The sequence below is a fragment of the Oryzias latipes genome, chromosome 1, assembly GCF_002234675.1.
Source record: "Oryzias latipes chromosome 1, ASM223467v1".
Taxonomy (NCBI): Eukaryota; Metazoa; Chordata; class Actinopteri; order Beloniformes; family Adrianichthyidae; genus Oryzias; species Oryzias latipes.
This window is the reverse complement of record NC_019859.2, coordinates 25,328,159-25,351,920: the sequence shown is the minus strand read 5'-3', so window position 1 is coordinate 25,351,920 and position 23,762 is coordinate 25,328,159. Positions and strand designations below refer to the sequence as shown.

At 42.3% G+C, this 23,762-nt stretch overlaps 1 protein-coding gene across 1 annotated transcript; it reads left to right on the top strand.

The window, feature by feature from the left end:
- The first annotated feature begins 1,745 nt into the window (after window positions 1-1,745).
- On the top strand, window positions 1,746-3,683 carry LOC111947981. Its single transcript, XM_023959080.1, has 2 exons — window positions 1,746-2,748; window positions 2,840-3,683. Exon 2 carries the CDS (start codon window positions 2,897-2,899, stop codon window positions 3,500-3,502), a length of 606 nt encoding a protein of 201 aa, XP_023814848.1. The 5' UTR covers window positions 1,746-2,748; window positions 2,840-2,896; the 3' UTR covers window positions 3,503-3,683.
- Window positions 3,684-23,762: the final 20,079 nt, after the last annotated feature.

Here is a 23,762-nt window from a genome sequence, read left to right as displayed (position 1 = left end):
GATATACCAAGATGATGCTCTGTCCCCACCACTGTGTTGCATAGGTCTGAATCCCGTCAGCCAAATAATCAACAAGACTGGCTATGAACACCTACTCAGAAATGGGGCCACCATCAGTCACTTCTTCTACATGGATGACATCAAGCTATATGCTAAGAGCGAGCGTGACATTGACTCCCTGATCAACCCCACCAGGATCTACAGAACGGACATTGGGATGTCATCCAGTCTCGAGAAATGCAGTAGGATGGTGACAAAGAGAGGCTAGGTAGTCGTCACAGAATGGGTCTCAATCCCAGAAGGAACAATAGCAGACATTGAAGACGGTTACAAGTACCTTGGAATTCCAAACATGAGGAACTTGATATAATTTTCTTATTTATTTAATTTTCAGCTAAACCTCCCAAGTCAGAGAATTATCCACATGCTTTGACAGGTACACATTCAAACCTGGTCCATACACCTAATAATTATCAGGAACAGTTACTTTTTCTAACCACATATTAGCATCAAACTGATGGTTTACCAGAGCAAGCCTGAAACTGACAGAGTCCTGTTTGGTAACAAGGCAACGAGTCACACTTGGTCAAAAAGGCCGTTTTGCTAATTAATATTTACAAAAAACACCTTATTATGGCTATTGTGAATTTTTGAAAAAACGTTTCTATTGTAAGTGACAGGGGGTTAGATATACTAATGATTTAATTACATTCATCACTGAACAAAAATAATGAGTTTAACTGGAGCATTATCAGAGTAATGACTGCATGTTCACTTATAAAATGGAGAATTAATAAAATACAATATCAACCAATTACTCACGAAAAAAAAACACTACTTCCTCTAATTATGCTCCCTTACTTCATGCAGCTCCAAATAGAGTTTTGTATCAGAAAACACTCGTGGACGCTGACTGTCTTCAGACCAAATGTTTTAATAACTAAAAATAAAATGCATGACAACCAGCTGTTTAGTGATGCCAAATGCCACATTTACCCCCTCATATAACTTATATAGAACAATCCAAAACACTGAGCAAGACTGACCAGCTGGATGAACCTGGAACACTGCCAGTTCCAACCACATGGCCAGTGGATTATTCTGCCACTCTTCGAAAAGCCAAGCTGTAACTATTGTTTTTTTATTTTATTTAACATGTCAGCAAAATAGTCTTGTCGGTAGAGAAGCCTATGAAGAACATGAACAGGGCAGAGTGCTGGTATCGGTGGATCGGGACTATCTCCCTATAAAATTGAACCACCTTTTACTATTACATCTGTAGCTTGTCAGATGTAATTAAATGGAGGGAAATAAAATGCCCCATCACAATGCGTAATGACGCACAATGGCTGATCTTGCGCTCTTAGAAGATGTGGCAAATGGAAGACTTCGGAGTGAACGCATCTTTAGACAGCAAGAAGACTTGCTGGCAAACAAGGACGAGTGGCTTATGAGCCGGTTCCGACTTCCTCGAGCCGTCCTGTTGGACCTCTGCGGGCTTTTGGTGGGGTGTCAACCGGTGCATCTGGCGCGTCGGTGTCCCCCTCCGCCTCAGTCACCACTCCACTTAAAAGGGATTCCCCAATTATTGCCGCCAGTCGCTCATCAAGAGGGGTCAGCTCCGGTGTCCCCCCCCCCCCCCCCCCCCCGTGGCAGACACACTCTGGCGATGCAGCGCCGGCCTTTTTTTTGCCACGACTGTGATGTCCGACCATTTGTTTGTGAATAAACCCCTTGCCCTGGAACCGTGTGCCTCCCGTCTCTGCATTTTGGGTCCTTCATGCTCACCAGCCCCCCCAACCTGACACACGCATGGGCAGTGACGTATGTTTCAGAAGATGTGCGATTGGCCGTTCTGCATGTCAATCATGTCCCGTATTCTGAGTGAGGATTTTGATTGGCTGGTGGATTTTTTAGAAAGTACATTTTTTTGGGCTATTTATCTTTGCTGACCTGCGATCTACCCTCATGTTCTTGAAGATCAACCGGTCAATCGTGATCGACGTAATGAGCACCCCTGGTGTAGAGTATGTATACTTTGAATTATGTTATTAATGCAACAGCTAAACCAGGGGTCTGCAACCTCTAAAAGAACCATTTGGTCCATTTTCTTGAGGACAAAACTAAGTGAGAGCGGCAAAATCTCAGTACATTTGGATATAGCATGGAGCTTTTACATGTTTACAATAATTAAACTATAACAGTGTTATATTTTTCAGTAAGCTATCTAACAGTTTTGATTTATTTTTATTTGACATCAGCACATTCTAATTTCTTTCAAAATAAAATTGAGTGTCAAAAAAGATCCTCCTAAAGCAGTAAATTTACTTGCACGTATTATAATGCAATTCTCCCATTTAAAATGGTGCATGGTTACCATGGCGCCGCGTGTGTGGCAGCTTATCTGGGCAGCTCTACCTTTTTGTTTTCCTTACTTTGCGTTTTTTAATATTTTCTTCCAACTTATTTGTGTTTTTTGTATTTTTCAACAACTATTACGAAGTTCTGCGTCAAAGGACAGGAACATTATTACTTTTGCTTTTTTGTTTTTTTTATTTCTTCTCAACTTTTTGAACCGGCCTCGGAGGATCCGTTAGGATGCAGCTCCATTGTTTACACTCGAGATCAGCTGTTAGCTCTTGGACGAGTTGAGATTCTCCTCGCTGGAAAGCCAGATGTTCCAGCTGAAATACAGAGGAAACGACGAGGCTGCAGAGCTGGAGTTAAACGCCGGGAGAGAAGACGGAGGTACAAGCCATGTTTACCATCCGTTATTATGGGAAACGTCCGCGCGCTCTCTAACAAGCTGGACGAGCTAACAGCGCTTATGCGTCTGCAGCGGGTGTACCGTGAGAGCAGCCTGCTGTGTTTCACCGAGACGTGGCTCAACCAGGACATGACAAACTCCGTGGTCTCAGTTACTGGATTCATGCTGGTGCGGGCGGACCGGAGCGCGGCGCAGAGCGGAAAGAAGAAAGGCGGTGGTCTGGCGGTGTTCGTGAATGACAGGTGGTGTAACCCGAACCACATCACTGTGAAAGAACAGAACTGCAGCAAGGACATTGAACTGGTGGCAGTCAGCGTTCGGCCGTACTACCTTCCACGGGAGTTCTCCCATGTGCTGGTGGTGACTGTTTACGTCCCTCCGTCGGCTGACGCTGCTGTCGCTTGTGAGCGCGTGCACAGCACCGTGTCACAGCTGCAGACACAACACCCGCAGGCCCTGATCCTGATTTCTGGGGACTTTAACCATGCATGCACCCCCCTCTCCGCCACCCTGTCCAACTTCACCCAGTATGTGAACTGTCATACGAGGGACAAAAAAACTCTGGACCTTTTCTATGCTAACATCAAGAATGCATATGCTTCTGCCCCCCTCCCCCCTTTAGGACGCTCTGATCACAACCTGGTCCATCTCTCCTCTGGGTACACTCCATTGGTGAAACAGCAGAAACCACAGATTAAAACGGTGAAGATCTGGACTGAGGAGGTAACAGAGTGACTAAGGGACTGCTTTAGCACCACAGACTGGGACGTTCTCTGCAGTCCACATGGGGAGAACATTGACAGTCTTACTGACTGCATCACGGACTATGTGAATTTTTGTGTGGAAAACACAGTGCAAACAAAATCAGTGCAGTGTTTTTCCAACAATAAGCCCTGGGTCACTCCTGAGCTGAAGACCCTCCTAAATAAAAAGAAGAGGGCTTTTCTCTCTGGGGACAAGGAGTACGCAGAGTACAGAGGGACCTGAAATATAAGATCAGGAAGTGCAAAGACTGCTACAGGAAGAAGCTGGAGCAGCGAAAGAACATAACAACATCCGTGATGTGTGGAGGGGTCTAAAACACATCTCAGGACATGCTGAGGCTGGAAATGGTCGCCAGGTCACAGGTGACCAAGCCTGGGCAAATGAACTGAACCTGTTCTTTAATAGATTTGATTCTGCCCAGCCCCCAGTCTCCACCCACACGGCCCCCTCTTCACACCTTTTCAGCTCAGGCGTCTCCTCCCAGCTGCAGCTGTTACCACCTCAGCACCACTCAGTCCACTCTCCCCTTCTTCCAACAGAAGCAAAGGGACCCCCCCAACGACTCACAGCACCAGACCAGCCACCGCCCACCCATCCTCCAACCCCCCTCTGCCTCACCCTGAATCAGGTTAGGATGGAGTTAAGGAGAACAAAGGCCAGGAAGGCAACAGGCCCTGACAGCATCACCTCCAGGCTCCTCAGGGAGTGTGCAGACCAGCTCTGTGTGGTGATGCTGTTCATATTTAATATGAGCCTCAGACTGGAGAAGGTACCAGTCCTCTGGAGGACTTCCTGCCTGGTTCCGGTTCCAAAGGTACCTCGTCCTACGGAACCGAACCACTTCAGACCTGTCGCCTTGACTTCCCACCTGATGAAGGCTATGGAGAGGATCATCCTCAGCCATCTCCGCACTCAGGTGAGCTCAGCACTGGACCCGCTGCAGTTTGCATATCGACCAGGCATCGGGGTGGATGACGCCATCATCTACCTGCAGCATCGGGCCCTGTCTCACCTGGAGGCCCCTGGGAGCACTGTGAGAGTCATGTTTTTTTAATTCTCCAGTGCTTTCAACACAATTCAGCCATCACTGCTGAGGAGGAAGCTGGAGGTTGCAGGTGTGGACCAACATCTGGTTGCTTGGACCATCAACTACCTCACAGACAGGCCACAGTTTGTGAGGCTGCGTGACTGTGTGTCTGATGTGGTGGTCTGCAGCACGGGGGCACCTCAAGGGACTGTGCTCTCCCCATTCCTGTTTACCCTGTACACATCAGACTTCACCTACGACTCCCACCACTGTCATCTGCAGAAGTTCTCAGACGACAGTGCCATTGTGGGCTTTGTATTAGGGGGGGATGAGCAGGAGTACAGGGGGGTCATCACTGACTTTGTTAGCTGGTGTGAAGTTAACCACCTGCTGCTTAACACCAGCAAGACAAAGGAGCTGATACTGGACTTCAAGAGGTCCTCACCATCACAGTCACCGGTGAACATCCAGGGTTCAGACATTGAGGTCGTGGACACATTTAAATATCTGGGTGTTCACCTGAACAACAGACTGGACTGGTCCAACAACACGGATGCTCTGTACAGGAGGGGCCAGAGTCGCCTTCATCTGCTGAGGAGACTGAGGTCCTTTGGCGTGTGCAGACAGCTGCTGAGGACCTTTTACGACACTGTGGTGGCCTCAGTGGTCCTTTATGGACTTGTGTGCTGGGGGGGTAGTGCAGGCAGAGACTTGAAGAGGCTTAACAAACTGGTTAGGAAGGCCGGCTCTGTCCTGGGCTGCACACTTGAGTCCATCGAGGAGGTGGCGGACAGGAGGATGTTAGCTAAGCTGACATCCATCATGGATAACCCCTCCCACCCCCTGCACAAAACTGTAGAGGCGCTGACGAGCTCCTTCAGCACAAGACTGTTGCACCCTCAGTGTAAGAAGGAGCGCTACCGCAGGTCATTCCTCCCCACAGCCATCAGACTGTACAACACCGTGTCAAAGTGACACTCCACGGTCCCAGGGGTGTTTTTTCTGTTTAGTCATTGATTCATTTACTTTTGTTGTAGTTGTTGTTTTTCAATTTTAAATTGTTTTTGTTCCTGAACAGTTGTTTGTTTTTGGTGTGAACTTCATTAGTTATTTCTGTATTTTGAAAAAAATTGTAATGTTTTTTTACAGTTTACATGTTTTGCAGACCGCATGTTTTTTACACTTTTGCAGCTGTATTTATTTAATATTTATTTCTTTATTTAATAAGAATCTAATTTTTGATAATAATTTTTCATAATAATTTTAGTAATATTTTTATAATCTAATATAAATGTCATTTGTGATGTCCTTTATTGATGTTATATTATATAGATTATTTCTGAATGTCGTGTTGCTGCCACAGAAATGAAATTTCCCCATTGTGGGATTAATAAAGTCATCTATCTATCTATCTATCTATCTATCTATCTATCTATCTATCTATCTATCTATCTATCTATCTATCTATCTATCTATCTATCTATCTATCTATCTATCTATCTATCTATCTATCTATCTATCTATCTATCTATCTATCTATCTATCTATCTAAAAACTTTGCTTCTGAACAGAAACTATGTACTGGTGTGCAGCAGAAGCTGAGAGAATGTGCTTTTAATGTAATCTAATAATAAACAGTTCTAACAATAGATTTAATCATCATTTCACTCAGGTATCTGACGTGTGCATTTTGGAGGAACAAGCAAAACAACTAAACTCATGACTACAACTCCAGTATAGCGAATAGGAATGCCCCCTCTCCCCCTGAACTTTGTTGCCCGCATGCGCTGCGACTGTAAGGCTACGTTCACACTGCAGGGCTTAATGCTCAATTCGGATTTTTTGAAAAAATCAGATTTTTTTGCAAGACCGTTCACATTTCCAAGTAAATCCAAACTCTTGTGATCTCTAGTGTGACCGTGAAACGACCCAGAATTGACCCGCATGCGCAGAAGAGTACTCAACGGTGAACGAGGTCACTCGTTGTTTGCGGAAGTACTTAACGTTAACATGGATGTCAACAACAGTTTTGTCAACAGCGGAGCTTTTTTGGCAGTATTAAATTTATTTTCACAAAGGAGCCAGCAAAATTACAATCTTCTCATTTTAAGAAGGCATTGGAGCCAGGATCGTCTGTACCCACTATTGTGGAATGGGGATGTTTATGTGATGGGGCCACGCGCGTGTGTGTAAGAGACAGGAGAAGAGCATGTGCAGCGGTAGAGAATGGGGGGGGGGGGGACAGTGTGGGGGCGCATTCATGTTGTGTGTTACGGAGGAAGGAGAATGGTAATAAACGGTTTCCCCCAGAATAAATGCTATGGACTCTTTATTAACCCGTTCTGGAGAATCCTGGAAAATCTAAGAGTCAGAACAGGGAGGAGGAGGAGGATCCGCCTTGGGTCCCCCGTGCTTCTGACCACGGTCGGAAAAGGGAAGAAAGAAAAAAAAAAGTCACCGCAGGAAAGGTTCAACACCACGCTCGGCCATTTAGCTGGAAATATTTCAAAAACCGCCCGGTTGCGATATGAGCCCTTGAGTTTGGCCTGAATAGAGCTGTCACCCCAAATATTAATCCAATTGGTGACCTCGCTTCCCTTCCATTGACTGGTCTCAGCAGCATCGTCCGCCATGGTTGATGTTTATGTTCTCATTCCCGCCTACTTCAACGCAGAATGATGAAGTTTGTAGCATTTCGATGACGTACGGGTCGGATTCATGCGGCCTGGCTGGTCAGAAGGCAATCGCATTTGAAAAGATCGGATACATATCGGATTCAGGACCACATACCCAAGTGGCCTGGGTCGCATTTGAGAAGATCGGATCTGTGTCGTTCAGACTGTCATGTAAAGATCAGACACAGGTCGCATAGGGGCAAAAAAATCTGAATTGGGTCGTTATAGTCTGCGGTGTGAACGTAGCCTAAAGCTCTCCTCTTTTCACCACAGATGTCCAACGGTATGAGGCTCCATGGGATAAGCCATGATAGACGGAGAGGCGGTGTCTTTGACCATAGTCTCTACATCTCTGTCAATAACTGGCCACCAGACAGCACCTCTGCAATGTTGTTTCACTTTTACAGTACCTAAATGACCTTCATGCACCACGTCTAAAATCCAAACCCTCAAAGCTGTGAGAACCACTGTGCAGAGTCCTGTAGCTATATCCATATTTTTCCAGTATGACAGGTTAACCCTTACCTTGTGAAAGGGAATCAATTCCCGCAGCACCTTTCGCTGGCCAGCCCTCACAAATAAATATGCGGAGTGGGGAGAATGTGGGATCCTGTGCTTATGCAGCCTGGAACTCTGTGATTGAAACTTCTGACTGTAGTGTGTGCAGCCTGAGGATCAGTTGGGGCTCTAAGTCTCAGGTGGTGGGTTGGGTGTGGCACTTTAGAGCAAATTACCCACCACATTTTCACTCCTAGGAGTGCATCTACATTGAAGTGGAGGGGGGTCAGGCCATCTGCACTCAGTCTAAATCCTACAAAGTCTTATGATGGAGGCAACAAAAATGTACTTATACCCATTGAGTAGTCAGCCATGACGGGCCAGAACGGTGAGAACCCCAGAGGGGTGATCCTCGTGCAGAGCTGACATTGTTCCATGCACCACAATGTTATTCAAGTAGACGTGACACCTGGGATACCGACAAAGATGGTGACCTTAATTTTTTTTAAAGCAGCTATATGCAGTGCTCAAGCCAAAAGGCATTCGGGTGAAGCCAGAAACTCCCATGTGTGTCACAAAAGCAGTGAGATCCTGATTGTCTGAGTGAAGGGGAACTTGCAAATAGCCCTGGTGAAGATCGAGCTTTGTAAAAATTTATGATCCGAGAAAAGTCACAGACAACTCCTCAACTGTAGGCATGTGGCCCTGTGTGGATTACTGCTTTATTGGAGGTTGCAGGTCCACACAGGGCCACAGTCCTTCGGACTTCTTGGCAACCACCAGATTAGAAATCCAAGGAGATGCATAAACTCACTCAATAATACCTCCGTCCAAAAGCTTTAACACCCTCATTAAGAGCAAGAGATAGTCAGTGAAGGTGTTGAATAACCAACGACACAGCTAGATTGATGAGCAGCTGATGGTTGAAGGCAGTGAGGCAGCCCAGGCTGGCAACCAACGGTTGTTTACTGTCAGTATAACGGAGTCCATATTGTCTTTTATAGAAAAGCCCAGAGCACAAAACAAGTCAAACCCCAAAAGATCAGCTCCTTGGTGTGTAACTTGAAATTTTAATGCAGGGAATGTTTTTGCACCATAGCGAACAGAGAATGTAGCTGTACCCACAATGCCAATTTTTGTTTGTCCATAACCAAATAGTTCTTCTGCACATGGCTTTATCATGTGAGTGTGAATAAGCCGACTAATTGTAGATTCGCTGTGCAGAGACCTGGAGGTTCCTGTGTTCAGCCTCCAGGTTTCTGCTCAGCGAATCTGGAGGAAAGTCCTAGAGGTTGCTGTCTCCAGCAACAGTGGCAGGGCTATGCCATTAAGATCAACAATATACTATTTAAAAGGCTTTAGGTGTGAGCCCACAGAGTGAATGAGGGTTTAGCTTGGTTGACTGGGTAAGTTCTTGACAGTGCTGGGTGAAGAGCAGCACATTCTTGAAAAGTGGTTCCTCTTCCCGCAATGTTGGCAGCACTGTCCTGTGGCTGGACAAGTGGGGGCGCAGAAGATGAGCCGCAGTTCTCACACGAGTGGTGTGAGAACCACATCAAGTGTATGACAAACAGCTGTTTACTTATGTCATATGCTACAAATAGGACAGAAAAGAAAGCAAGGGGAAAAAAGGAAGGTCGTGTCTCCTACCTCACCTGGTAAAAGCTATTATGACAAGTGGATCAACTGAACCATAGCTAATCAAGAGACTTACAGCACTTGAGACACTTGACAATTTAATTCCCTTGACAATTTTATTTCATCGTAACTCTTAAGTCTTTCCTGGGAGATGGATACACCATTTCCGTGTCTTTCTTCCTTTTTCTAGTCCTTGTTAAGGCCAATGCCAGTTATTACAACACAACAAAGGAGGAAAAAGCAGCCAGATTTATGAGGAAATAAGTCAATATTTTACAGTAATGGAGTTATTATTTTATAAGTTATAGGTTGAGATTTTATGAAATTAAGTCATGAATTTATAAAGCAAAAGTCTGTTTACAACGAAAAATCTGAACAACAAACAAAGAACCAATATCGCCTTTAGTATGTGAGACAGAGCGCATTGTAAGCATTCAAGTCTTTTAGTGAGTCAATATTGTTTCATTATGAGTTTAAGTACATTGAAACGAATATGCAGGCCTCTTCAAAATAATTGTTGATGGAATTTTACACAATCAACTATATATTCGAATATTTCTTGTAAAAGTACAATTATTTTTATCTCAAAACATTACAGTTTTATTCATGTAACATCAGGACTTTTTTCTCATTGTTTACAACTTTATTAGCAATTTTTGTGTTTTTTTAATGGTTGCTCTAATACTAAAAAAGACTAGAAAAGTTAAAAAGCTTACTCGTATACTGGCACACGTTAAAAACATACAGTCTCATAGAAGAAGCTGATGATTAATATACATGCAGTAGAAAAATAAGACACTACTTTCTATAAGGTGAGGTAGAAGGTAAATTTAATATTTTATTTTGCAGGGAAATTCTTATCTCCTTTTGTGGGTATTTGTAATCAGAGCATATGAACTTTTGGATATGTTAGCCTAACTGGGTTTTGAGTGAGAGTAGATAGATCCAGATTTATTGTTGTTGTCTGAAAAAGCATATGTGGTCATGTCGTGCATGTCAGCACATGATGGATCATAGGCAGAGAGGGGAGAAGGAACAATCTAATTTATCTAAGAAGTGGCATCTTCGATCATCCATGGCTTATTTGGTTCCTGTTTGTTCAACGCCATCAGTCATAGTTTCAACTGTTTTTCTAGTTTATAAAAGTATCCACTATCTATGTCCTCCTGCTGCTAGTGGGTTTGCTGATTTTATTAATTTTGATTATTCAAATTTGGACAAAATATGACTAACTGCACATACAATTATCATGTCAATTATTGTAATCTGTTTTGTTTTATTTACATGATCATCTGAATATTCAAGAACTCAATTGAGACAGATATCTATTTTTGAACAAAAGAGTGTTTAATTGTGCCTTACAGTTAAAAAATACAGAAGGGTTCACTCAATTAGCTTTCATTTAATTTCAGTTTGTTAGATTTATGAACATCTCGCTTAGATGCACCACAAACGGCAAAATAAGTTGTTTATTTTATTGTTAGTACTAACACTATCTAATACTACATTTGCTGGATTGAAACGATCCTCTAGGTCTGGGGTCGGCAACCCGAAATGTTGAAAGAGCCAAATTGGACGAAAAAAACAAATATGTCTGGAGCCGCAAAATATTAAAAGCCCTATTTAAGCCTTATAATGAAGGCAACACATGCAATATGTATCTATATTAGCTATATTAGCCTACCATCAAAATGACTAAGTTGTTACAAATACATAATGAGCATTATTAACGATTACATTTTTATTTGCCCTGCAGTGCATTCTGTGGAGAACGACGCGTCACGTGACTGCTCTGTTGTGCAAGTTTAACTTCATTATAATATCAATGAATTATGTTTCATTGCTTTGATCAAAATTAAAGAAATGTGATAAAGAAATCCGATTTTTATCATTTTTATTTTGAGGATTCGAACAAAAACAACAAAATGGAATGTGCACGACGAGCCCCCTCTGGGAATTAAACAGAGTGCAATAAAACGCAGCCTGCAATTACAAAAAACAATACAGCAGCCTTTTGAAAAGGTAAAGTATATAAAATCCAATTAATACAGTTAAGTTTGATTTCTGTGCAAATGCCAAGTAAGTAAGTGCAAGGGTAAAACAACAGCATCGTCTTCTTTCGCTATACATCTCTGCAAAGACAGTCAGCTTGCACTCGAATGACAGAACAGCTTCAAGAATTTGCGGCGCCTGCAGACTTTCATTCAGCTCGTTTAGGTGGCTTGTCACAGTCATATCCACCAAAAAGTTCAGCTTTTCGAGCCACTCAGGATCTTCCAGTTGCGGGTAGTTTTCAGAAATGTTTTCACGTGTTCGAAACAGACGACTAAGTGACACAAAACGTCACCCATGGACAGCCAGTGGACTTTGTTGTGTAGCAGGAGATCGGAATATTCGCTTTCAACTTCGTCAAGCAATGTACGGAACTGACGGTGGTTCCATTTACATCAGCCACCTGCCTAGTGGTCCGCTTAAAGTTAAAATAAAAATAAATAAATAAATAAAAGCCCTGCTGGTAGAAACGTGTGTTGAATGTAATATTGTAGTGGCGGTCATGTGCATTTTAGGTCTCTTAGCAGCAGGGGATTGTGGGATGCGGTCTCCTGATCTATTTAGGGCTCAGCATGAGCGTTTCTGTTTGCCCACGTTTCTTTTCATATGGCAGTTTTGTTGTTCCACCTTAGTTTATTTTTTCCTGTTTTGTTGTTTCTTTATGTTGCACCGTGAGTGTGGAAGGGAGAGAGGTTGATGACGCCTGTGCAATGTTCAATGTGGTGTGTTCAAAATAAATTGGCTTGATATGCCAGAAAGGAAGTTGCGCTCTCAGCTTGTCTTTTTGCTTCCTTCTCTTTGAGACTTTTCGGAGCTGTGCGGTGTGTGGGTCACGAACAGTTTTTCCAGCCCAGCCAGTTGATTGACAGCTCAACTGTTTTGACAACTTGGCTCCCGTTCTGCCCGCTGCAAGTGATGTACTTGCCGGGCGTTTCAATATTTATCCTACACAGTCTTACAACATTGGAAAACGTTAATAATGTTTGTGTCTTGATTTTCCTCCTACAGAAACTATTTTAAAACAAAAATATATTTCTCTCCCCCATCTTTTTACATTTTCAAAGAAATAAAGAGCCGCATGCAGCTCCTGAGTAGCGGGTTGCCGAACCCCGCTCTAGGGTGTCTTTTATTTTAAAAGGTCATGTGAATATTTGTCAACAGTTATCAATTATTTCATATTTTGATAAAAGGCTATTTTCTTTTTTTCTTTTCATGTTTTGCTTAAAAAGTACAATAGTAACTACTGATTAATGGTCATTGAGAAATCAATCGTAATGGTTCTTTCAGTGTTGTAGGTTATCAGATAAAAAAAGTAAACTTTTTCACACAAGCACAAGCGGGTGTGGGAACAATATGTGGATCAGATATATTTCAGCCTGTCAGGAATATTACCAAAAAACAAAAGCTGAACAAAGCTTACTTCACAAGAAATCCAGTTTTCACTGCAAAAAGTGCCAGGAGTTGTTTATGACACTCAGCAATTTTATTATCATTTTTTTAATAAAAATAGACTGCATGGTTAGATTGCCATGAACAGCCATCTGTTTGGTTTCTTTATTTCTGTTTTTATTTAACTAATTTTAACTGCTATGCGGTGCCTTAGTTTTCCATCTTATTCTCATTGAAAAAAATGAAGAAGGAAAAAACAATGGATTTTGTCTTACAGTGACCAATTTCCAAATAAATCCTAGGAACTTTTGAAAACAACTCTAGTGCTCCAGCCAAACACCTTGAGACCAGAGTGACTGCTAGTAGACCTTCCTCCATAGAGCAACATCAGAGCAGTTACAGGAAATCCTTTTGGCAGCTTTTAGAATGAATATTCTGTATGTAATTCCTAATATACTTCTGTCATAGGTTTCCCTGGCTCCCCAGTAATGTTCACACCTGGTTTATGTTTCTTATCATCACAGCGCTTTTTTTTTAATTAACCCTTGTGCTATCCTATGACCCAACCCTTACATTAGTGTGTTCTCCCTACCATGACAAAGGTGGATAAAGGTGGAAAGATTTCATGTAATCCATGGACACCAGTGAAGATCACAAATCATTGAAGAAAAAAGGTTCAGGGCCCTGTTTAGTGGGTCTAGATGACCCAACTCCCAATGTTAAAATGCCTAGGATAGCACAAGGGTTACCAGGTCGCCTTGATTATAAATGAGCGCATGGTTGATGCCAGTGATTCTGTCAAATCAGTGTTCTTTTGCCCAGTTTTAATAAAAGTTATGTTTCCGATTATTTTAAAGCTCTCCCTAGTTTATTTTAGTAATTTTTTTAGTTTTTATCTTGAGTCTCCCACAAGTAAGCAGATTTTTTTCTTTCCTTTTTTTGGGGGGAAGGATACAGAATTTTCCTTTTACAAAGATCATCGTTCATCCCTATCTTTTAAACCTGTTTTGTCCCTTTTGGGGTCACTGGGCTGCCTATCCTGGCCACTTGTGGGTGAAGGCAGAGGACATCCTGGAAAGGTTGCCAGTCTGTCGCAGGGCCACATATCACACACCCATGCACACTGACATTCACACCTAGGGACCATAGAGTAACCAATTAAACTTTGAAGCATGCATGCAAACTCCACAGAGAAAGGTCCCCCATTGGTGTTCTGTTTCAGATCCCCCTGCCGAGAATTGAACCCAGGGCCTTCTTGCTTGTGGGGGTCTTCTAGCTAACAACTGCCCCACCGAGCACCCGCTGGGTCAAATATATCGAAAAATAATAAAAAATAACTGTAAAACTGTTTTTGAATTTTACCTTAAAATAATAATTTTGCACTAGTTTTTTTATTATTGATTTTATATGAGTTTCTTACATTTTGTGACAGTTTCAACACTGTTTTCTAAGAACATCGACCAGCCAATCAAAGACACTCAACATTTTAGCAAGCCTGCAAAAGTGATATTACCTTGTTGGTTGCACATTTTTTACCGGAACATTGTGAAAATTTAATTAATTTTATGTTGCCTCAAGCTTAAATAAATTATATAACATACAATATAAACATATTAGGAATGTGGTTGTGGTTAACACAAAAATGCCATTGCCAAAGAAATCCAAGAGTTTACTTTTGCCATTTGTAACGGTCATTTGTTTCTCTATTGTGTTTTGTTTTATAAATGTTGGTTAAGTTATGGGAAGTTTTTTTTTTCTTAAGGTAACTATATTTTGAAAGCTTCTAGAGGGCTTAGCGCACATGGAACAGGGAAGAGAGGCACTGGAAACATGAACACCACGTTTGTACGTAATAGATACCATGTGTGGATGCGAGAAAGACACTAAGACTAACTCCTATCTCGGCATGCAGCCAACAAGATGATTTATTTGTTTTAACTGTCTGTTTACATTGTATATTTCTGGTCAAAAGAATGCTATTATACTTTTTTATTGTTTGCAGTTTTCAAGGTGGATTTGGAGAGACCAGATAAACCTGTTAAGAGAACCATTTGTGTCTGTGAATGCCTGGTGTGGAGTCACAAAATTAGTTTTGTTTTTTTTCTTCATTTTATTCTCTCTTTTTTGTGCTTAATTTCTTATCAGAGTAGGACCTCTGTGTTTTTGGTGGATTGTTTTGTGTCTGTCTGTCTCTGATTAGTTTCAGGTGTGGTGAAGGAGAAGTGTGGCTCCTATTGGACCAGAGCTGATGAAGGTAGCCTTTAAAAGCACTGGGTGGACCTCCAGCCCTTGATAAGAGAGCTCTGCTGCAGCATGTCTTAAGTTCATCTTGGCTCTCGTCTCCATCTGACTTTGACCTGTGTTGAACAGACTTGTGCTTTGTAGTGTTTGTGGGCTGTCCTTGTGTAGAGGCTCACTCTGTATAGTAGTGATGGATAGATGAGGCCTTATGAATCGTTTTGACACATTCCCCAAACGGTATTGATACTGTGTCGATACTGTGTCACTTAATATTGACTCCTGCTGGACCAAAAACGTCATTGCAGGCAACCAAGTTTTGAGAAACTCCTCTGATATTCTTAATAAATTTTAATCTAAACACAATGTTTGTCCTTGTAGTTCCTCATTCCCATGTCTCGCTTTATAATGCCCCAGCATTGGGAAAGTGGTTTTAAGTTTTACAGTTCTGCAGAACAAATGCCACATTTAACCTCTAAAAAATGATTCATTTCAAATAAGAGATTGAAATGGAATTATATCCAGCTACAACAAACAGAAACCAAGATGAACAGGAGAAACAAAAGCCCCAAAACACTATTAAAACTATTGTAACCAACTTCATGGGTCTTTTACCCTAGAGGCCAGAGGGGCGTGGCAAGTTCAGCGAGTATTGTGAATTCGGAGTTGAAGAAGAAGAATAAAGGAGTGGTGAGCAGATTCACGAAATGGCGGACTTGCTGTCCTGTGTCGTTTTTGACTACAGAGTGACTGATAACTGAACCTCCCCATCGCTCGGTTACGCTATTAAATATTTCCAGGAACCTCATTAAAACACCGCATTAAACACCTTAAGTAAAGATTCAGTAAAATAAAACGTCAAACACAAGTGGGTGGGGAAAACGGTGGCGCACGAGCGCGAGAATCATTCAACAGCTGGAAGCTAGGTGCATCCAGGGCATCAAAAATGTTTGTTTTTTTTACCTTACTCTGTTAAACTCATTGATTTAGCACCCAAGCAAGTGACAGTAATGTAACCGAGAAGATCCGGTAATTTTTCAAAATAAAATTTCTTTCAAAATAAAAAACAACTTAGAGACTCATAATAACACTAACTAAAACCCGCCAAATTGATGCGAAAACCACCCAAATCAAATTTTCTCCGCAAAATCAATACAAAACCCACCCAACTGGGTGGAAAACCGCATAATCTTGCAACACTGCTGATATGTCGCTCTTCAGATCTAGAAGTCGCAGACAGTTCACACGGCTCCATTGGTGCTACTAGCTCTTCGGGTAGTGTGCTAAGTGTGGAGCTAGCTGAATCTGAGCATGTTTTGCTAGCAGAGACAGCCATATATTTATATTTGCAGAGGCTGCTTGCCATCTGAGCTTGCAGAATAAAATCCAGGCGATAAGGAGGGAAGATAGGTTGTTCAGCTGTAAGAGTTTTCTTGGCACTTTTTAGACTATTATGGCTCTTTTTTGCTAATTTATGCAGAGCACGCTTAACATGCGACCTACATTGCCTGCTCGCTAGCGCCCCCGCAACACTGCTGATAGACGCGCTTCCTTTTTTGGCTCATAATAATAATAGATTGGATTTATCTGCGCTTTTCCAGACGCTCAAAGCGCTGACAATGTGTCCATTATTCATTCACTCTTCATTCATACTTGGTTATAGTAGGCGCGGGGTTGCCAGTTCATGCCTACGGTCCCTTTGACCATCCCCGGGATCATTCATGCACATTTATGCTGGTAGGCAGTAACGTTAAGGGTCTTGCCCAAAGGCCCTCGATGGGTGGTGTTAACTGCTCACCAATTCAATTGCTTGCTCATTCCACCCCGGCAAACCTTGGTTTCCTGCATGACAGGCCTTCAGCTTAACAACCAAGCTACCCAGCCGCTATCTGTGACACACCGACATAGTATCTGTATCAGTGTTTCACTTTATGAGCTCGACACGTGAGCCGACGCGTCGGTTGTGCCAGACCCATCACTACTGCATAGTTTTTGTCTAGAGTGACTTATAGTTGAATGTGAAGCTGAGAGGGTGAATCGCCTTTTTCTGTAGTAAACAATTTGTCCTGTTTATGTTGGTACACGGAGGTTAGTATTTGTCTTTGTTTTCCATTTTCTTTTAGTTCAGGGTAGTTTGGGATTTTGTTTGTTGTTTTGGCTTTGGTTAACCCTGAAGTAGGGATGGGAGTTGAAACTCCATGAAGCTGTCACTGGGTTCATGTAATTGTGCTGGAAAAATGAACCAACCATTTGGGGTTTTGAAGCCACACAGAACAGCAGCATCTGGTGGTGGACTGGATGTGTATCATCTGCTTTAACTGAGCTCCTTGTCCTTGTAACACTTCAATGTGGAAATGATTATAAAAAACATGTAAAGCAACACAACATGTGACGATTTCTGTGAGAAGTGCTTTCTTGACACTGCAAAACATTGTGTGAAGAAAATAAACGCATTTGGCGCTACATGCGTCATCAACCACGTGATCTGCGCTAGTTGACACACGCCCCGAAACATTGAAACACTCTGCTTCACGAAGGTGAAACAAGCGCCAAAGCGTCTATGTCAAATGCGCCATCCCTAGCCTTAGTCTTTTTGCTTCACATTTAAGTAAAGGTCTGTTACAATTTTTCTTGTAAATAAATTAGATACTGAAGTATGTAAAGAGCCAGACTTTCTGTGTTTTCGTTATTGATTGTTGTTGTCTGGATACAATCATTTTTTATGTTCACCTAGATCCCCTGGACATCAAAAGGGCATAATGGCAATTCTTTTAAAAGTTATATACACATACTGTATGTCCCCCCCCAGGCAACCAAAACATTACGTGGTTGTTATGGAGATAAAACTAACAGAAAAGATGGGGAGAGTGAGGAGCGTGTCGTAGCTGTTCAGCCCGTGAGGGTGGGTCAGGAGCGGCGCAGAGTAGAAAGGGGGCAGGTAGTGCCTGCAACGCTGCTCTTATTAATTTATTTAAAAAAATGATTTAAACCAATGCAGGGGGCAGAGAACAAGACACACCATGTTGTTTACAGATGCTTAATAAAGCCAACTTTTTACTTTTGCAATTTCTTAATCTTTCTCTGTCCTAAGGTACATTTAAGCATGTTGCAGTTGTTAATACTATACATTTGAAAAATTACAACAGAATTGTGGATGATCTAAGGCAAAAACAACAGGCTAATGTGTGCCAGTGTGGGTTTGGTAGTAGAGGGGGCGAAAAATGACATAAATGGTTATAAAGAATATAAATTAGACTTTCCCGGAGAAAGGAAATAAAAAAAAAAACTCAATCTATCAGACGGAAATATACCTAATGTTTTTCTTTGGTTCCTTGCTCTTCGTCAACCCTGTTTTCCATCTTCCTCAGCTCTGCTTTAATTGTGAGCTGCCTGGCACAGATCTTGAGTAACCAAGTCTGACAACCAGGTGTGGAATGACAGCACTGCACATGAATGCACACACGCACGCACAAACACGCACGCACACACACACATACACAATGAATATAATCATATGCCTCTGTATGGATAAACAATGAGAGACACCAGGACATATGAATTTGGATCTCCCTATACAAACAATGCTTTGTCAGAACAGAGCAGTGAAGGCAGCTAACACGGAAACCAATAATGCTGGCTAGCTGGTACCACAAGTGGGGGCGAACGAGGATTAATTACAGGTGCAAAAGGAAGTAAAAGTAGAAAAGGGACAAAGGCAGGAGAGGGAGAAAGTAGGAGACAGATAATGTTGATGAGAGCAGAACCAGGCTGCAAGGAGACTAGTAAAGTGGAGAATTTAAGTGGTGGAGAAAGATGAGCTGGAATGAAGTGTGTTAAAGCTGAACAGGCTGAGTAATGGCACAGCTGGCTTCATAAAATGTTCTCCAATAGAAAAGTAGGAAGCCTGGGGACTGTCAAAAGAATAAAAGAATCGTCTCCATCCTGTGGGGATTTAAATATCAACTGTCTTTCAGTTGGCAGAGGAAAGTCCACTAAAACATACAAAAAGACAAAAGAAATCTTAAGTTAACCATGCCTGGAAATTGAGACAACAAGCACAGTCCTCATTGCTCTCATGGCTGTGCGTTACTGTTAGCTCATTTGGGTTGCACTGTATTCTCATTGTATTGCATCAGAGGGAATTGCCAAACTTCAAAGATAATTTGTGTTACACTCTTCACCGTGCATGGCAGAGAAATAATGAGATCTAAAATTCATGTTCATTATTCTCTGGAGTATCGACACTTTTAAAGTTATTACCTGATTGACAGCCTGTGATGCTACGATTCTTTCAATCGGAAATTTATCATTTTTATTTCTTGTCTATATCAAAATATCACATAAGTACTGTCAGCTTGGGTTTATGTTACATATAAATGATACAGGTGTAACAATTAATCGTTGAATTGATTTATAAACCAGACTGATCTGTCTGAGGCAAGCTGTTCAAGTCCCAATCTAAATATCATTTAAACTATTTTAAAATTGTTCCCTGTGGTCTTATAATTATGGATATGCCTTTTTTATGCAAATTCAAAAAACGTGTTTCGTTTTCTAAGACCCAGTTACTGCAAAACGGCTGTAGTAGGTGAAATTCACCTCTGAGTTGTGGGCTTTGTTGGCACGAAGTTAGCCTGCACTCATTTCCTATCATCCCTTTGTTTACACTCTCTCCCATTGGCTTACAGCCCCTCACAATCCAAAACTATCTAACTGTACAGTTTTGAGCCAGATGCCAGTTCAGACAAAGCAAAATGACGACGTTAATAGATCTATTTGTCTGCAAGAAGGGTTGGGCGATGTCTCTTAAATTGGCAGTTGACAATGTTTGCAGTAAACATCCATCGTGATGGACGATTAAATCTTCGGGGGGGCTATTTTTAATTTTTCGTTCTTATGCTTAATCTTATTTTACTTTATTACTTTATTTATTTTGTTTTACAACTAATGACTCATCCGCGATGATCCAGTATAAACTGAGGGAAGTGACTTTAACAAAAAAAGTAATAAACAAAATAGAAAAGAAGTAGTCCGCTCCCGCACTTAATCAGTCAAGTGGACTGGTGGAGTGCGGACTTACAGCTTTGTGTTTGAGGGGAAGGGGGGATGCTTTGTTACGATATGTGCGATGTGTGTGATATGTGTGGGAGACTTAGGACTGCCAGGGCTCCAGACTGCGACCATTTGGTCGCATTTTGCGACCAAAATTTCAGAGTGTAATGAGCAACCAGTAAATTTGCCTCCCCCACCCTCCGTATTTTTTATACATTTAACGTGAAAACAGCACGTCAATGATCAATGAAATAATCAATGAGACGCGTGTAGGGGGAGGGACCTAGAGATAATCTAGCGCGCGTAAACATCTGTGGGAATGAAACAGAGACAAATATCATCACAACCTGTGCGTGCATCTGAGCTATGAGCAAGCGAACCATTGATTCGTTCTTCCGACCTGCGGCTGGTGTACCAGTGCCTGAGTCTACAGCAGGGGTCTCAAACTCGCGGCCCGCGGGCTATTTGTGGCCCCCACCTTGAAATGAAAGTTTAATTTTTATGCGTCCTGCCAGTTTGTATGAATGACACCTTTTCATTGTCGTGTGCGGAGCTGACAAACCAACCAATCACAGTGGAGTAAATGACTATTGGGGGCGTGACAATGACCGGGCTTGAAACAGGAAACCTGACAGCCCCCTCCCCGGACCACATGAAGGAGTTCCTTACTTTCCTTTTTAGAACGTATCTATTCGCTCGTATTTTTCTAAATGCATTCAGTCCGTGCTGAAATTTTCTCTGGGCCGCACAGACCCGGAGGTTACGGTTAAGCGCGCGGCTGTTACGGCAGCACACCGCTCCCGCGGGAGTCGGGTCAGCTGAGGAGAATAAATGTTCCACACCTACATGCGTGACAGCTAACGGGGCTTTAGCATTAAACATGTGCGAGCAACAACAGGGTTTAGTCTGAGACGCACTTAAAACACGTGGTGAAAATGCAAGGATAGAAGTGTTTGAGATGAACCAGCGGCTCGCCTGGATCATCGGGGAGACCAGGCCGGGGGGGTGAATCTGCAGCGAGACTAAAGGAGAACAGGGAGTTGAAGTTCAATTCAGTTCAATTAAGTTTTAATATTCCTCTCCCCCTTAGTATGATCTGTGTTATTATATATTTTATATTTATTTGCATGTTTTGTAATGGATGTAGCCTATTTTTAATCAATTGGTATTTTAAATTATTTCAATTTCTCACTTAACCATCAGGACCATCTCACAAAAACCATCAGGACACATGTCCCATAATGCATTGTTTTGTAGTCATAGGGCAGCTTTCAGTCAGTTCAGTACTAAATTTCCAGCTGCGTTCGGTAGGTTGGGGCCTTGCTGCTCCCGCCCCTTTCTCTTGATATTTTTGTGATGATTGACAGGTGATGTTGGAGCAAAAACAAAAATATATGTCACATACCAGGTGATCTGAACAGCGTTGCGTCCACCTGGGTGATCTCAAACACGCTTATTGTGCGTCTTGGCTGCACTTATTTGGTGTCACCAAGATAAAATTTAATATCAGTTTTTGAGCCTCTCTCTGATCTCAGGTATCTGTATTGATTGTTCTGATATCCAGTGAACATCGTCCGTTCTTTTACAGTTTACCTTCTTCTGTCAGTTTACCTTGTTGTTACATCTTCAAAAGTGCAGATTAAAATGTAACACTGAATTTGAAACAGCGCATTGTAATTTCTGCATCTATTATTTAAGTATTTATTCATAATACAGTGGAAATTAGTAGATTTGGTTAGAATGTTGATTTACGGTATGCGCCCCTAAATTTTCTGGTTGTGCCCCTAAAATTTTCAGTTGGGGGCCACTGTGCTCCTAGTGAAAAAAGTTAGTCTGGAGCCCTGACTGCGATCCGTTCCGCAGCTCTAGGGGAACGAGCTACCAAACTCAGAACCGGGTCTAAAAGTGTGTGTCTGAGCAGAGCTCGGACCGTCAGCACACACAGCGGCTTTGGGGCGGTGTGTGAGCTAAGCAGAAATGTCACTCAGTCCTTAGAAACCGTTCAAACAATCACATGGGTTTGTGTTTCCAGTCGTGTCTCGACAAAATAAAGGCTGATGTTATTCCCACATTTACGTTCAGACGAGATGCAGATTGCAGAATTTCCCGCATGGATTTTATGTTCATCAAAGGCTACATGTTGTTAGCCCGTGTTAGCATACTGCTACACTGGCTTCTTTCCGGCTCGTTCTTCAACAGAAAAAGCACTGACCACACGGATTAAGATTAAAATGATGAGCGAACAGGCGCTTCATAATAACCGTAACATTAATAAAAGCACGTTTAGAAGATCGCCTCGTATATTACCGAGCTGACATATCTATGTATATGTAGCCGCTCGGTGGAACTCATGTCCTCTTCCGGTATTTCAAACACTACTGCGCATATACGAATGATTTATTCCTACCGAAAGTGTGACCCCATGTGAACGTTAGTTATATTCTGAAAACATTTTTCTGGGCCCATTTACTCGGTTGAAATCTAATCCAACCATTGATCTGATCAAGATATTTTGCACATGTAATCGCACCTTATGGTGTTGACTCGCAGCGTGGCGAGGCCGTGCCATCACGATGGACGATGGTATCAGATTCGAGCAGAGCCAGAAACTTGTGGACTGGTGAGTAGTTTGTATGTAACAACTACAAGCTTTTCCATTTGCACTCTTTTGTCTGCTCCTGATTCACAATGATTTGAAAGAAGAGATACTCAGAAACCCAGTTTTAATCTTAGTTTTCTCTCTATATTTCCTCCATCATGACAAATCCTACAAGAACATGTTAGAAATACCAAAAATATAATTTTCCTTGGAGTGGATCTTAAATAAAATTGGCCTAAACCAAAAAGTACATGACGTGGAAAATATAGCTGGAGAATATAGGTGCAGTTTAAAACTCCAGCTCTCCGCTCATTATCCAATAATCTCATTGTTTTGCTCAGTTGTTTTCCATCAGGTGCTCTGCAGAGGCTCCACACACACTTGCACACATTAACAGCTTTAATCAATCCAGCTGATTAGGGTGTAAACCAAAGACAATGATTACTCTTTTGTGGCTAGAATATAAATATCAGACCTTTTCTTCTGTCTTTAATCACATTTTCATTGTGGCCTTTATTTGTTGTCTCGTTCCCCACTGCACACACAATTCAGCTTTATTCATACACTGTCTCCAGAGACATGCCCTCCTGCTAAAACTAAAGAGTCAGATAACATATAAGCATATTTTAGAGGTACTGACAAAAAAACATAGGGCTGCACGGTCGCGCAGTGGTTAGCGCTCTTGCCTCATAGCAAGAATGCCCCCAGTTCAAGTCCCAGCTGGGGGACCTGCAACAGAACATCAATGGGGGGCCTTTCTGTGTGGAGTTTGCATGTTCTCCCCGTGTGTGGGTTCTCTCCGGGGTCTCCGGCTTCCTCCCACCGTCCAAAAACATGTTTCATACGTCAATTGGAAACTCTAAATTGTCCCTAGGTGTGAGAGTGAATGTGAATGTGTGTGTGATTGTGGCCCTGCGACAAACTGGCGAACAGTCCAGGGTGTACCCTGCTTTCAGCCCACAAGCGGCTGGGATAGGCTCCGGCAGCCTCATGACCCCGAAAGGGACAAAACAGTAGAAAATGAATGAATGACAAATAGTACAACTGACCTTCTTAACCCCT